Genomic DNA, 17005 nt, shown 5'->3' with positions numbered 1-17005 from the left:
TGTCATTGTGCTTAAAAAACTAGGCTTCTCCAATGGTGCACCCAATAAGTTTGGTGGCTAGGTTACAGTGGAGAGTGTACACATGTATGAACACGTGTATACACAAAATACATGCACACGCACACACACGCGCACACACACACACACACACCTTTTCCCATCCCAAATCCTGGCATGGCTGAGACACAAAAGGAGTTTTATGGCAAAGGATTCTTATTCCCCAACATTTTGGCTTGATGTTTCTAGAAGGCTTCTCTGCACTGCCCAGTATGACAAATCATTCAAAGTGGGTGAGAGAATGGAAGAGGTTGCTTCCCCCAATCCACACAGGGCTGTCTGCAGGCCCCTTCAGTGTAGAGTGACACACCCATCCAGCAAAACCTTTACACAGGGACTTAAATCTAACCTTGATAAATAAAACCAAACGTTTATTTACACCAAAGAATTCCAACACTGGATCTTTCACAAAGGAAGGACAAAGTAGTATATATATATACACACAGCAAGGGATGGGGAGGCAGGGCTGAAACAAGGGTGCTTTGTCGTCATCGGTTAATATTGTTCCACAACTATGGATCTACTGCTTCAATTTCATTTGGAGAGACTTTGCTTTGCTCCTGCCCCTCAGTGTACATTTATGAGACTGAGGTCACAAGTGTTCTCAACTGGATAGCACATGAGGAAAGGGGGAGAGTGGGAGAGGAAAGGGGAGAAGAAGCCTCAAAATGTTACTTGGTGTGGTCTGATGTCCCATCAGCTCTAGCTCTTTAATAGCCATTAGCACGAAATTGGTATAAAGAACATTTTGGGGTTTTTGTTGCTGTTAATCTTTAAAAAGGCAAGAGGTTGTATCCAGTAACAAATTTAATGCAAAATTGCAAGTAAAAAAATCTGGGAAGGTTTCTCCTTGTCCCCCCCCCACCCTCATCTGCTATGTGAAAAAAGATCTTACCTAGAGTACAGTCAACTCTACTAGGGAACCCTGACTGGAAGGGGAATAAAGGAAGAAGTCTTGGGGAGGCAGGAGAGAAGAAGGGAGGGCAAGTGTTAATTTTCAAACTAAACTTTCAAACTAAAATTACATGCAAGTGAACTGGATTTAGGTTTAGGTCAATAAGACATGATTCATATTGAATAGAGGTTTTTAGGATCTGTGTGCACTTTGGGTAAGCTTTCAACATCTATGTGACTGTGTTCCACTGGTTGGGCCAGTGTACCCTACTGGATTCCAGCTCCTGTGGAGTTGAATATTAAAGTGACCAGTACATTACTGTGAAGAATTGGGCCCTCTTCCTCCTTCCCCTTTCTTCCTGCTTCCCTGGAAAAGCTGTATTTTGGTAATCTCTGGAGAAGAGCACAAAGACAACAGACCTCCCAAGGTGTGGGCTGGTGGAGGAGTAATGGTGGGAACTGAAAGAGATTTCCAGCTAAATGCAACAGCCAGGAAAAGGGTTGGTTCATCTTTGTTCTTGAGATGAAGAATTGGGATTGGGGTTGGGTTGGGGGAATCGTCCGTGAAATATTCCATCTGCAGGTAATTTGTCAGGGAATCCCCTGAGTTACGAAAAGTTCGAGTAAAAAAAAAAAAAAGAAAAAAAGAAAAAAAAATCAGCCTATAATAATTTTTTATAATGACTGAACTACTATAAATCCACAAGCAACTGTTCAGACACGGCGCCTCCGAAGTGTTTCATCCCCTCCCCTGCCAGGCACAACTGCATCAAGGGAGAGATGGAGAGTGGAGCCCCCTCCCCCGCCCGGCTCTGCTCAGGCATCAGGAGACAGAGGCCGTCATTACTGCTGAGCGCCTGCGGTAGCTGGAACTGGCATCCCCAGGGGGTTGGCGGCAGCAATCACTGGTGAGCCTGCTAGAGGTCCAAGGGGTGAAGGAGTTGGCACTGAAGTAATCCCTGAAACCAAACAACAGAGAATAGGTTAGGAGACATTAACAGATGGAAGTTTTTGTCACTGGGTGGGAACAGAACCATTCTTCCAAAGCTTGAGATATTCATGGAGAAGACTGAGTTGGCATTATTAAATGTCAAATTGCTTCAAGTGACTGTTTTGGAAATTCTAAATCAAAGTGGAATTTGATAATTGGACTCCATTTGATATACATCTCTTTACCTCTAACCAGCATATTGAAAATTATCAAGTTCCCCCAATTAGGTAATAATCTCTAAATATAGGCTTTGTTAGTTACTCAGGTATCTTCGGTATTTGTCTACATACTCTGAGTAGAGGTTCAAACAGGACATGCCATATTGTATCAGATTCAAATACAACTTGGAGTCTGGTTCTAGCCCTGCCAAGATGTGTGTACTTCCTCTCTTCTATCTGACTTAGTCTAACTTCATTTTTACTTCTACCATCCCAAAATCCCATCGGAAAACAACCTTTTTTTGTCACAAGACCACACCATACCTTGCTTGGAACCATTCCTCTAATTTCTCTTAATGTGACAAAGCCAATAAATGAGCTCTCAAAGGTTTTATAAACATTTAAGATTAAGTGGATATGATGTTAATAAATAAAACTTTACGAGGCATCAAATTAGATGGTACACAAATCTCACCCTAATGTCTAGTATGAACTTAGTGAAGTAAGATACTCTCTGCTACCAAATTAATAGTATTTGGTGTTGGCTCTAAGTGAGCCTGCTATTTTACCCCTACAGCAGAAGGGAAAGCAAGATCAGCCAACAATATTAAAGTTACAGAGTAAATAAAAGGGATGGTAAATTCCAGGTGGGATTGAGATCTTGATCTGTCTCTACCTTTCTTGAATAGATTGTCTGCACAACCACTCTCAATCCCAAGCATATCATAGGCTATTGCTTTCTTTGAATAATCTTGTCCTAATTTTTATAAAGGTGCTTCCATCTACTCAGTTAGGGAGTTAGCAACATTAAGCTAACATAACATTAACATGAAGACACTGTTAATAGTCAGGCTCGTTTTCTATGGAGCCCAAAGATTAAAATAATGCCTATTGGAATATACCACCAAGCCTCTTCTCTTCCTCTGCAAAATTTCCCATTTCTGTTCCTGAAAGTCATACAAATTTCTTTACCCTTCAAGAATGAAAAAAGCCAATAAAGACTTTTGGTTAATTATACCTTTCTAAAGATGATTTGCAGGAATCATTTGTTGATGCTCATAACAGCATTTAGAAGGGGTAAGATAAAAAACCCACAACTCTCTTCCGTAAGATAAAATACCAGAACTACTGACCTGACATCATGTTGGCGGTGCTGACAGGAGTGCTGCCACTTGGCATGTTGGATGTGCCCATCCGAGCCTGGTCCTTCACAATTGGGTCTAAGAAGGAGAAAATGTGTTTAAGTTCTCTTTTGTTTCAATATAGTCTAAGGATTTTCTGTATGAAGTAGCAAGCTGTTTCTGCATAGCTCTAGAAAGGGAAGAACTATTATCTTGCTGCTAAAAGCTTAAGGAGGCGAATTCTGGCTCAATATAAACTTAAACCAAAGTTGCCTCAAAATAGATATACATTCCTTATCACTGAAAGTAAGTAGAGACTGGTCTCTTATAAGGGACTTTTATAATTTGGACTATGACATCTGAGGTCCTAATTAACTCTTGTGATTTTATGATTTTTCAAGTGTGACTATTTCCTTAACTTGATGTTTTGTTTTTATATCACCCTTATTTCTAAATAAATCCCTCCTTTTATCTAGTAAGTACTCTTATTTATTTACTTCTACATTTTATTTAATTAAGAATATTTTCCATGGTTACATGATTCATGTTCTTTTCCTTCCCTTCCTTCCTTCCTTCCCTCCCCGAAGCCTACGAGCAATTCCACTGGGTTTTACATGTATCATTGATCAAGACCTATTTCCATATTATTAATGTTTGCAATAGAGTGATCATTTAGAAGTACTCTCTTTTTAAAAAGAAAACAGTTGAGCAAACAAATCAGTTGTGGCTAAGAATTTATACAATATTCTACCCACATTCAGAGCCCCCAACCTCAGCAAAAGGGGGAAGAAATGCATTTTACCAATTCTTCTTAGGGATTAGTACACAGTGAGATTCATTTTGTTGATAATGTTGTTCTTTCTGCTTACATGGGGCATATGGGTAGCACAGTGGTACAGAGCATTGTACTAGAGAATCAGGAAGATTAAGCTGGAATACTGGCTGACACCTGAGCCAGCCATTTAATTATTGCCTGATTCAGTTTCTTCATATATAACATGGGGTGGTAATAGCTCCTACTTCTCAGGGTTGTTGTGAGAATCAAGAGATAGTATATATAAAGTGCTTTGCAAACCTTAAAATGCCATATAGCTATTGTTTTCCAGGTTCTGCTTTTCAAATGACTTTACTTGTATGATTAATTTACAGACATCCTGAATCAGATAAAAGTAAAATAGAAGGAAAAATTCTTCTTTCATTGCTAACCTAAATTCTTAAACCACAAGGCAGGATTAATTTATAGTCAAGCAGGTCTCTACAGCTTTAATAAAGCAATAATATTCCTTCTGCTTAGAATAATATTTCATAGCATCTAATACTATTTGACATTTGCTAAATACCTTATATGAATTTAGCAAAGACAAATAAGATTAGTTTTACTTAATCCATGGGCTCAAATTGTGTAGGGCAGTGATGGGCAAACTACAGCCTGCGGACCAGATGCGGCCCCCCTGAAATGTTCTATCATGACATTATTCCTAATCTGATGAATACAATACAACAAAATTTAAGAGTTGTCTTAGAAACAGACTGACAGATGAGTATTTCCTTTCCTTTGGTCCCTCTTTAAAAAGTTTTGCCCATCACTGGTCTAGGGAAAAGTGCAAATAAAGTTAAGGTATATATGATGCTGTATGAGCCCAGTTACCATTGTGAGATATGAGACCCCACCCCCCAATCCTCCAAAAAAGGATTTGAATGTGGATGTGTATAAATAAATAGTTCAGCAGAGATATCACTAAACCACTCTTGGAATAATAATTCCATAGAAACTCTGACTTGTAAAGCATGGCAAGTTAAGATTGCTGAATGCTATAGAATATTAAGAAAAAGAATTCTTAGGAAATCAGAATGTTTGAACTAGAAGGGACCTTAAGAAATCATCTAATATAAACCCCTCATTTTAGAGCGGGAAAACTAAGGCCAAGAGAAAGATTGTAAAACACTTTTGGAAAAGTGCCACATAAATTACAGTATAGGTATTACCTCCTTTGTATACAAATTATGACAAAGTTAAAAAATAGAATTCAATTGGATTTTTACTTAGCATTTCTGACATCCTACTACTCAAAGAAATTTAGAGCTGGTAGGGTTCTTACTTAACACCTAGTTCTCCTCATGTAACAATGATTTTAGAGAGGAAACTAAAGCCCAGGACAGCACAAGTGATTTGCAAAAAGTTAGCAAAGCTTCTTAGTGGCAGAATCAGTCCTTGGGAGAGCTTAGACCTCTAGGAATAGGGAATCAGGTTGGTGACTTTTATTTACTTATGCTTCCTTTATCATTACAGTCTCATGAGAGGAAAGATAAATGTAACACTACTGGTTTGTCCTGAACTCTCCAAATCAGTGATCAAACTGCCAAATGGAAGCATACTCAAAAAGAATTTGTTGTTGGGGTAACTGGAATCACAGGACCATGAGAGAAAAGCATGTAAGAGGTTTTACTCACAGAAATAAGGGTGCTCCATGGCCTCTCTTGCAGTTAGTCGTGACTGGTGATCATATCGAAGCAGTTTGTCCAAGAAATCAAGGGCTTCTGGACTGACCAGGTGCTGGTTTTCACTGTGAACAAAACGTTCCCATCGCTTACGGGAGTGTCTGCAGAGCAATGAAAGAGGACAATAATCAGTACAACTGTTGGTGAGAGGTTTCATTTCTCCTTAGAAAGCAGGGAGCTGAGGCTGTGGCAAACAAAGTGATAAAAATCAGCAACAGTTGCTATTGGTCTCATATGATAGTTTTACTCCACGCTTGCCACTTGGTGGCAACAAAACAAACTGGAAATACAAAATATATGCATTTCTGGAATCAACAATAATCAAAATACTTCCAAGTGTAACATGCTAATACATAGATATGGAACTCGGGGGAAAGCTCCCCATTTCTTTGTCCTTAATATTAACACTAAATTTCAGCAATGGCCCTCTCTTGCCAAAAAAGCCTACCTCAAAAAGAATCTACCTTTCATTTTAATAAGCAATTATAAAGATACTCTTATTTAGTCCCTAGAGATGAGGAACCATAGAGTTGCGATTGAATGCATGTTGTTTCTTTTCCCTTTTTCATGGAAAGCTGTCTATTTTGAAGAAGCAGGTTAAGTGAAGATGAGAATGTGACTGAATTTACTGAGCTTTTAATACAGATCTCATTCTCTGAAAATGGAACCAAATAGGGATCATCAGAGAGCTAGAGGGGGTCAACTTAAGAACTTAGTAGAAGTGACTTGCTTAAAGTCAAATAGTGAAGAAGCTATGCTTAGAACCCAGGTCCTTCTATTCCCAGTCCACAACTGCTTCCATGCTGCTCCTTTCCCAAACATAACACCAGTCACTTGAGGGTTGGGAAACTGCCATACAGCCCCAACCACACTTCAAAATGGGCGTCCTGTATGCAGTATACACTGCAGGACTGGACCATAGTCACTGGGGTAATGCAGGCAACTAGAAGCTAGCTATCCCTCAATCTATAATGGTCCTTTTTTCCCTTCTGAAAAAAGCTAACCTCCTTTGTCCCACCCTCTCCCTTCTAAACAATATCATTTTTATTCTGACTTACCTGCCCAGGATATCATTGAAACGTGGATCTAGTTCAATGTTGTACTTGTCAATATAGTCATATAAGTCTTCCGTCCCCAGCACCTTTGCTATCCTTACCAACTAAGATAAATAACCAAAAAACAAAATAAGCATGTGCATGTGCATAAAGATAAGACATCACCTGAAAAGGGATCAGTAATTAAACCAGTATTCTAAAACCTAGTGGAGCTACCCACATTTCTCAAGAAGGTAAGAAACGGCTTAACTTGTAAACATTAGCTAGCCATGGTATTTAAGTAGACAACATATTACACCAGATAATACTTGTAGGAACACTTGAAAAATAGCTACTATTGTCAAAAGAGAAAGGAACAATCCTAGGATCAGTAATTCATCATTTCATGAGTAAAGACTGCCATAGAACAATTTTGATCATCAATGAGAATATCTCTAAAGAGACTGAAGCACTCTTGAGGTCAGTGGGTATATTCAGCCAGTATACTTCTTTTCATGGTTCTAAGATTTATATCATGGATGGTAGCTCTCAGTTTTTACTTTAATAGACACATGTCTCAAACATTTCCACAAGACAAGATGATTAGGCCCTACTGGCATATTCTTCTGTATGTGTGCTGGCCAATTTAAAAAAATGTATTTTGCTAACAATCCCAAATGAATCACATCCCCAAAGCAGGTTAAGCTACATTTGTGATACGATGTGACTTACAATGTGAGACAAACACCTTTATTTTTATAGGTAAGAAAAAAGGGCTATAGAAATCACGTGTTAAATTATCTAGTTAGTGACAAAATCAGGATTAGAGCCCAAGTTTCTTAATTCTCAATCCTGTACTATTTTTTATTATTCCTATTACTTATAATAGCTGTGAGAATCTGAGCATGTCAATATATTTGTAAAATTGAGATCATCAATTTGAAGTGAGAGGAGTTACATCATTCAGAGGAGTTACATCATTCAAATCTTGGTTCTGCTATTTATTGACTATGGAAGTCTTTTTTTTTTTTCTGGATCCTTTGTTATCTGTAAAATGAAAAGGTTGTAGATGATCTCTGAGGTATTTACTTCAGGTCTAAATTTCTATGATTTCTATATTCCTTGAGTTATATAACTCACTGGATTGGCATGATGATTAAATGAGGCTAAGAATATAAAATGTTAATATAAATTAAGATATTGTTACAGGCATATCCGTTTAACCCAAGGGCAATTGACAGGTCAATAACAGTCTGAGTTAGTGCTTGAACCTTTGTGCATTAACTCTCCAGAGGGTCAGTCTATTGTTTCATAGTTTACATCATGTACATAGACATGTTTCTTGTGGAATACTTTAGTGACCTTTGTTTTTCCCCAATTCTGAATTTTTATAGACCAATTAGTGACATTAGGTGAGATATACTTGTATTAGTGGGAGCAGAACAGAAGGGAAGTTCCTCTCTTCCTAGTTCTATCAAAGTAACCACTTTACCCCTTCTATAGAAGAGAAAGTCCTGGGACCATGAAAAATTACTCATAGTAATTAATCCTTTAAACATTTGACATAAAATGTGTAAAAATGTTTGGGGAGATAGTACCAGCTGTAATGCTTGCAAATTTCAGTTCAGGAAATGATTGCAAATACATATCATGGCATATCACCTGATCATAGTTGTCATGTCCATGGAAAAATGGCTCCTTCCGAAAGATCATGCTGGCCAACATGCAACCCAAGCTCCACATATCCAAACTGTAATCATACATCTACAAAAAAGAACAGAGACTGTAGAAATCCTTTGGCACTGTTAGTGATTGCCCTGATCCTATCTTTAACAAGGCTCTTAGGATTGTGCATAAGTTCCACTCAGAATTTATGAAGCATTTGGTAAACCTAAATGTTATTTGACCATATTTTAACATGGAGGAAGGGTGCTGAATTTGACAGAACAGAGTTAGGAAAATGACATAGTACTATGTATATAGCCTTCTCTATCTTTTTATCAGGTTCTTCATGTAGTACTCTGTAAACTGAAGTTAATGAAGCCACTAAATTTCATGTGTGAGATGAGTGAAACCAGAGATCTATCAATCTAAAAAGAGGTAGACTACTGGAAAAACTATTGGTCTAGGAATGAAGAGGCCTGGGATTCAGTTCTAGTTTTATTATAAGTCAGTTGGATGGACTAGAAAAAAATTACTTTAATATCACTTTAAGTCTCAGTTTCCACATGTGCAGAAGGGGGAGAAGTGTTTGACTTGACATTTAAGGTCTCTTTCAATCCTAAAATTTTGTTATCCTAAGAGTTATGGGGAGATGAAAGATATGCTCAAATATATATAGAAAAGTGATTATGCTTTTTCTTTTTGGCCCCAAGTAGGATCAAAGGGTAGAAGCAACTAGTGGGCAGATTGTGACTCAATATAATGAAGAACTTTCAAACAATTTTAAGTTGTCCGATACCGGGACAAGGTGTCTTATGAGGTAATGAGTCTTCAAAATCACTGGAAGGCCATAATATTCAGGGCTAGAAGGGTCCTTTAAAGAGCTTCTAGTCAAGTCAATAAAAATGTATTAAGTGCTTACTATTGCCAGGAACTATACTGAATGATGAGGATATAAAGAAAGGCAAAAGACAAGTCTTTTCTTTCAAGGAGCACACAGTCTAATGGGGGAGGCATTAAACAACCAACCATGTACAAATAAGCTATATGCAAGATAAATGGGAAATAATCCCAGAAAGAAGGTAATAGAATTAAGGGAGATGGGAAAGGCTTCCTGGAGAATTGGGATTTTAGCCGGGACCTGAAGCAAGCCAGGAGAGGAGGCAGATATGAGGAGGGGTAACATTCTATGTGTGGGAGGCAGTGAAAATGCTGGGAATCAGGAAACGGAATGTCTTGTTCTAGAATCAGCAAGAAGGCAAATGTCTGATCATAGAGTAAGATGTAAAAAGACTGAAATGATGAGGCAAGGGAGGGAAGGTTAGACATGAAGTGCCTTGAAAACCAAAGAAAGGATTTCATTTAATCCTGAAAATTATAGGGAGCTACTGGAATTTATTTGAGGAAGGGGAGGGTATTATGTGCCTGTGACATAAATGACTTGTAAAGTAGGAAAATCACTCTGACAGCTAAGTGAAGGATGGGCTGCAGTAAGGGGAGCCTTAGCAGAGAGACTAACTGGCAAGCTACTGCAATAGTCCAGGCATGAGATGAGAGTCTTTTAGTGGCAGTGTCAGAGAAGAGAAGGGAGTATGAGATGTTAAAACGAAAAATTAACCAGTCTTAGCACCAGGTTGGATTTAGATTGAGTGAACTAAGAAGACATCTAGGATGCAAGCCTGAGCGAATGGGAGAATGGTGGTATCCTTGATATCATTAGGGAAGTGAAGAGAGGACAGTTTGGGGAGAAAAAAAATGAATTTGGCTTTAGATATATTGAGTTTAAGATGTCTATTAGATATTCAGTTCTAGATAGACTGTTGGAGATGCAAGACTAAAGGTCAGTAGTAAAGTTAGGGTTGGGTAAGTATATCTGATAATTTTATTTGAGATTAGCACAGAGATAACAATCCATGGGAAGTGATGAAATCATCAACTGAAATAGTATAGAAGAGGCAGGAAACCCATAACAGAACCTTGGAGGACAGTCTGGGTTAGCAGGTGTGACCTGGATAAAGATACAACAAAGAAGACTGAGAGAACACTCAGATATATAGGAGCTAAGCAGGAGAGAGTGGTGTTAAGAAAACCTAGAGAGAAGAGAGTACCAAGGTAGAGTGTGATCAACACGTCAAAGGTTATACAAAGGAAAGAAGGAAGAGGACTGACAAAATATTATTAAATATGGCAACTAAGATATCATTGCTAACTTTGGAGAGAGCAATTTCAGTGAAATAAGGTCAGAGGTCAGGCTCTAGAGAGTGAGAGGAAAGGCAGTGGAGGCTCAGAGGAAAATGAAGAACTGAAGAGATGTGAACATGTTTATAGGAAGTAGGAAAGAAGAAAGACAGAGTGAAATGAAAGAAAAGAGAGTGGAGACGATAGAGGGAATAATCTTCTGGAGAAGAGAGGATGGAATGGATATTAAAGAGGTTAGCCTTGGCAAGGTGATAGGCTACGTCTTCATCTGAGATGGAAAGGAATAGATAGTGGCAGAAAGCATTTGGGCAATGTGAAGTGAGGAGGAGGAAGGGAGAAGTTTTTAGAGAATATTTTCAATTTTTTTTTAAACCCTTACCTTCCATCTTGGAATCAATACTATGTATTGGTTCTAAGGCAGAAGAGAGGTAAAGGTTAGGCAATGGGGATCAAGTGACTTGCTCAGAATCACACAGCTAGGAAGTGTCTGAGGCCAGATTTGAATCTGGAACCTCCCATCTCTGGGCCCGGCTTTCAATCCACTGAGCTACCCAGCTGTCCCCATTTTCAATTTTTAAAAAATAAAACATGAGGGAAGGTTCCAGTTAAGAGTAGGGTGGGATACAGCCATGGAGGTCTGAAAAGGTTGAAAAGGAAGAGCTATTACAGTGAGTAAAGTAAGGGAGGTGTAAAAGAATTGTATTGAGGCAGTAAAGGTATAGTTGAGCTTATGTAACATAACTTTGTGGTAGAACCAGTCAGTATAGTTGCATACTTTTCTCATTTTACTCAGCAGCACATATATAGGAGTGAAGGCTGAGGAGACTAAGTTATATAAATCGGACAGGGCAAGATAGGTGATAGAGTAAGGGGCAACAGACTTAAGAGAAGAGTACATTATAGAGTTGAACTGGTGCATCAAGGGGTCAAGATGGAGAAAAGAGTATAGCTGGTGAAGGGTTATGGCCAGGGAGAGAACTGAGAGGTTAAGGGGACTGGAGGTCTCAGAGTGGATAAAGAACAGGGTTTGGGATTGCAAGGTGGTAGGAAAGGTAGGTGGTAACCCACTTAAAGATAGGGAAATAGAAGCCAAATGTTTTTTTGTTTTTTTTTTTTGTGGCCAAGTTAGCAAAACTAGGCAAATAGCAGAGATAGGAGCCCAAGTTAGGTCCTACAAATGCTCTTTCCATCCCATTAAGTATTCAAGTAGAGATAGGACAATGCCTTATAGATAGATGTTAACATGGGTGATTTATACATTCAGCAGTTTAAACAAAATGAGTATACATTCCATATGTCTATGATCACAAGGTTAGATTATGGTTACCAATTTGCAGGTAATCAGATTTAGAATAAACTGAGCCATCTGTGTTGGCATAAGTTAATGCCACTTCATATATGATCAGCCTTCCTAACCCAACTCTCATTTGTACTTCTCACCTGATAGTCTACAAGAAGCTCAGGACCTTTAAAATATCGTGAAGCCACTCGGACATTATATTCTTGGCCAGGATGATAGAACTCAGCCAAACCCCAGTCTATTAGTCGCAGCTAGAAAAAAAAAATGGAGGAAATAACCATTGAATTGAGTCTCTGAAAAAAGCAAAGCTCTGCACAAAACATTCTTCCCCAAGACAGAAAATAACCAGTGGAGGCAATATAATCTAAACTTACAAAACATCCACCCCACCACCACAGCCCCAATACACACTTGAGAATTGTGCTTGTGTAGAATCAGTGTCTGAATGATAGGAAGTTGGACTGTCCCTTTCCAGCTCTGTTTGACACCTTTCCTTCAGGATGTAACATTCCAACCACGTTGAATAATCTGTTGTTCCTGATGCCTTTCTTGTTTATGCCTTTGCCCTTGCTGTCCTCCACATTAGGAATAGTTTTAAACCACACACCACTTTGTTGAAACCCTTCACTAGCTTCAAAAGGCCCAAATCAGGGTGCCACTTTTTCCACAGGCCATCTTGTTTTTCATCTTCCTTCCTTCTCTTTCTTCTCAAATGTGAAAATTCCTCAGTATTTTATGTCTTTTTTGTTTGTACTTGTCACCTTCATTTGTATTTTAATTGTGTGTATGTGTATATATACATATATATATACACATATATATAAATAAAAACATCTATCTATATATATATCTTACTACCATTATGATAGCAGGGACAAAGTCTTATTAAAACTCTGCAGTGCTTATCTGTACAATGCAAGTATTTTAAAGGTTATTTCTTTTCAATGGCACTAGATACTACTTCTCTACTCTAGTAAACATGGACAAGTGTTGTCCATCATCCTTAATACAACAGATGAGAATTAATCACTTGTCTCCAAGTAACTGACTTGCTCTTCATAAGAAGCTTAGTTATATAAGTTCTGGCCAAAGGATGATTCATTCAAATATCATGCAGAAACGTGTTTTAATAAGCACTATTTTACTTATTTGTATTTCTTGGGTCAAAAGTCTTATTTAGAAATCCAAAGATCTTTTTCTTTCTTAAAAAACAGCATATGTTGGTAAGAGCAGTGAAACTAGGAGTCAAAAGTCTTAGGATTTAGCCCTAGATCTGTTTACTTATTAGCTGTGTGACCCTGGGAAAGCCACAACTTCCCTACTCCTCAATTTCCTCATCTTTAAAAGAAAGGCAATACCTACCACCCTCTTAATAAGAATATTGTAAGGATCAAATGAAATAATTAATGTGAAAATCCTTTGTAATAATAAAGAACTAGATAAGTGTGAGATTAACATTACCATATAACACTTTAAGTCTATAAAACATTCACAAAACAAAGTTAAGCAGGTAGGTTATTTTTAAAAGCAGATGAGGAAATTGAGGCACCAAAAAGGTAAATTGGATTGACCTGATGTCACAGATTGTTATTGAAATAGATTTGGGATTAGAATCCAAGTCTTCCAATTCCTAGTTCAAAACTCTTTCCTGTTCATCACACTGACTCTTCTTAGATTTTATTCCCAGCAATGATGGTTTCAACATGTTGTGGTTGAAAGTAGATGTTGGAGCTGATCGTGAGGACAAATGAAATCTTAGTATGCTGCTTTATACCTTTCTGTGTTCGTGATCAATCATGACATTATGAGGCTTAACATCTCTGTGCATAATCCCCATGCTGTGACAATAATCCAGGGCCTGCAGAGAGAAAGTATAAAAGTGTCAATCTATGAAATAAACATTGCTAATTTGTACCTCAGTTCAGTTCTAGAAACTATCCACTACAGTATTCTTATCATGACACCTTGACTCTTCTAGGAACAATTACCCAAAAGTAAATAGTCAAAGGTAAAAATAACTTCCTTTGGAAGTTCTGACTCTTCAATAATCTTTACACAGACCACCTGAACGGTTTATCTTTTTTGGTGGAGGCCAAAATAATAGAATGTTAGAACTGAAAGAGAACCTCTGATTTGGACAGGAACTGAGAATACTGAATAGAAGTAGCTCTGGAACGCAGAGCCAAGGGAGCTTTGAGGTGACATAGTCCAAGATCCCCATAGTGTTTAAAAGAAGAAAACTGAAGCCTCAGAGAGTTGAGTCTGGGATAAGGATAGAGGGGAGACACTTTAAAATCCAGAATCTTCTAGCATCTAGGTCTAATACCCTTTCAACTATATCACTGATAGCTCCTATCCCCTTTGTTTACTCAATGATGGCATTATGATTCCAATACACTTTATTCTATTTAATGAAATAATTCACATTTCCATAGTATTTCCAGGTTTATAAAGGGCTCTTTTCCTCAAACCACCTCAGCTCTAGTGAGGTACATAGTGCAACTATGATCTGCATTTTATAGATGAGGAAATTGTGGCTGAGAAGTAAAATGACTTTCACAAATGTCCTCTTGTGAAATTAGTGGCACAGCCATGATGAGAACATGGCTCTTAATTCTAAGACCAGACTTTACATTTACATTGCCTTCTAAGTAAAAGAAACATTCTATTTTCAAACAAGGATCTGCCACAGCATGTCAATTTAGCAGTGTCTGATTTCTAACTAAGATGAATTGGGTGGTATAACCTTTGGAACTTGCTGACACAGTTCTTTCAACCAGCTGACAGGGGTTGCTCAAATTATTGCCCTTTCTGAAGGGCAAATTGGGCTCACACTCCTCTAGAGACAAGCACAGTGTCAGTATATTTGTAGCATACTGAGGCCTAAACTTGTCAATTTCTGCCCTTTTTTGCATCCAAAAAACTTATTAGAACAGTGCCTGGCACAAAGGTACTTAATGAATGCTTGCTTGACATGACATTATGGTAGAATAAGAGAACTCTAGCCCCAGAGAAGAAATGAGAATATCCAATTCTCTTTCTTTTTTTTAAAAGATGGAAGAGTATGGCAATGGACTAGTATAGAAACTTTTTTTCTTTAAAAAAAAAATCTTTATTAATGAGTAGGAGGAGGGAAAATATATTTGGAACTGAATGTGGTTTAAAAACTAAAAATATCAATAAAAATTTTTAAAGAATTTTTTTAACTATCAAAAGCAAGTGAAATATAGTTTAACTGGAAGGGCATTTAGTCTATCCCTTTAATTTTACATGTAAAGTAACTGAGGCTGAGATAGAAGAGGTGAGAAAGACGAGGAATAAAAATCCTTGCTCATGGTTATTCTTATGGTAAAAACCAGGGAAGTTAATCTTCCTCACAACATTATACAGGTAGTAAGTAGCAGTACCTACATCTGAACATAGGTCCTTGGATTCTAAAAGCAGTATTCTGTTAATTACACTGATCTCCCTCAATATTATTCTCATCTTGCTGTGTTACCAGTTGGTAGGTCAATCCATACTGGACATGAAAAGAAGTCATCTGGACTGGACATAAAAGTCAGTCATCTTCTGAACTAATGAGAGTTCTTATATCTATTGGACCTTACATGGAACCAACTACTTGAGAAACTTAATTTTAAGAATTAAAGCCCACTTTCAATCAGCACGGGTTTAAATAAACCATGGGAAATGGATCTCTTGGAAATTGAGCAGTAAGTAGTTTGCCCTTGATTTGCCCAATGATATTCTTTAAATTGGAGGGTTATCAGAAAAATTATGGAAGGGCCTACAAGATATTCTAATTTAGCCACAACTAGCTTTCCTAATCATAAGGTTCTCAAAGCATGAATAAAGTATAGTAGAGATCACCAGTACTGATCACGTCCCAAATACCTACCAAATGCATTAGTTTCACCTCAAATCATACTGCTTACTGAGTCAAACCTCCCAAATCTACCACAAGACATGCTCTTATGACATAATCTCTTTAATGATATTCCACTGAAAAAACCTACTAAGGAAAAGGTTAAAAAAGAAAGGCAGTTTTCTTAAGGACAAGGATTTATCTCATCCATTTCTGTACCGCCAGTGATATTCAACTTAGTATTTTACAAATATTAAGTGCTTATTAGTTAATGTTTGGTTCAGATTGGAAATGAATTCTCTTTAGGGAATTACAGTTTACATGGTTTGATAAAAGAAGTTTGCTAAATACTATACTAAGATAAAAGGTTTGAAGGATGGATTGTGCAATAATGAACTATTTGCCCATCACTGAAGAACCAATCAAGGTTAGTATGGAGAAGTTTATCACCAGAAAGGTGATCACCAAAGTGATGAGTTTTTTTTTTTTTTTTGGCAAAGCAACTCATTAAATCCTAAGTCTATCAAAGGCCAAGAGGGAGTTGAGAGATGTGCTGGCTGATTAAGTGCCCAACCCCAATGAAATCCATGATATAAAAAATTGTTTTATAAAATCCCCACAGTGCCACTCAATACCATAGAAAAGATTCCTAGGATTCACTACTCTCAAGAGAACCAATAAATTATAAGGAATTACAAGAATCACAGACTCTTCAGTTAGAAGGAATTCCTTTAACAATCCTAAGAATAGTCATCAAGCCTCTTCTTGGGAGATCTGCAAGTATCTGAGTAGTAACTCCAGAAGCAGCTCTACTTGTTACAAAATTTTCCTTCTATCAAGGAAAAAAATCTGCCTCTTACCACCCACCTTGTTGAAGTTGAAGGACTGAAAAGAAGAGGAGAGAGAATCCTAAAGCTTTGGAAGACTTGAACTTTTAAACTTATGTTTTCTTGCAGCTTGTTTTATGTACAATAGTTTAACAGTAAGAATTTTAGGACCACTTTCACTATGGTCCCACTTTTGGCAACGGAAGTCACCCGAACATAATATAAAGCTTATTTCCCAAATCACCATCAAAAGTCTTACCTTCAAAATCTCATACATATAAAATCGAATATCATAGTCTGTTAACGTCTGGTACAATTGCTGTTGGAGACAAATACAATATCTCAGGATGAAGTAATGCCAACAGGAAGGTAATTTCTCATTTTTGTTTCAAGGAAAT

General features: G+C 37.6%; 1 protein-coding gene across 2 annotated transcripts in view; it reads right to left on the bottom strand.

Annotated features, from left to right (window-relative positions):
• Window positions 1–402: 402 nt before the first annotated feature.
• The window catches only part of CSNK2A1 (casein kinase 2 alpha 1), a 61390-nt gene continuing 44787 nt past the window's right edge, over window positions 403–17005 (bottom strand). For both annotated transcript variants that reach the window (XM_044664280.1, XM_044664281.1), the window contains 8 exons: window positions 16867–16926; window positions 13690–13773; window positions 12056–12166; window positions 8417–8518; window positions 6779–6879; window positions 5673–5821; window positions 3234–3320; window positions 403–1910 (listed from right to left, as the gene is read on the bottom strand). In XM_044664280.1, coding sequence (XP_044520215.1) covers window positions 1795–1910; window positions 3234–3320; window positions 5673–5821; window positions 6779–6879; window positions 8417–8518; window positions 12056–12166; window positions 13690–13773; window positions 16867–16926 — 810 coding nt within the window. In that variant the 3' untranslated portion in view covers window positions 403–1794. The remainder of the gene's footprint in view (window positions 1911–3233; window positions 3321–5672; window positions 5822–6778; window positions 6880–8416; window positions 8519–12055; window positions 12167–13689; window positions 13774–16866; window positions 16927–17005) is intronic.

Source organism: Gracilinanus agilis, chromosome 2, assembly GCF_016433145.1.
Source record: "Gracilinanus agilis isolate LMUSP501 chromosome 2, AgileGrace, whole genome shotgun sequence".
NCBI classification, from domain to species: Eukaryota; Metazoa; Chordata; class Mammalia; order Didelphimorphia; family Didelphidae; genus Gracilinanus; species Gracilinanus agilis.
This window is presented reverse-complemented; position numbering and strand designations above follow the sequence as displayed.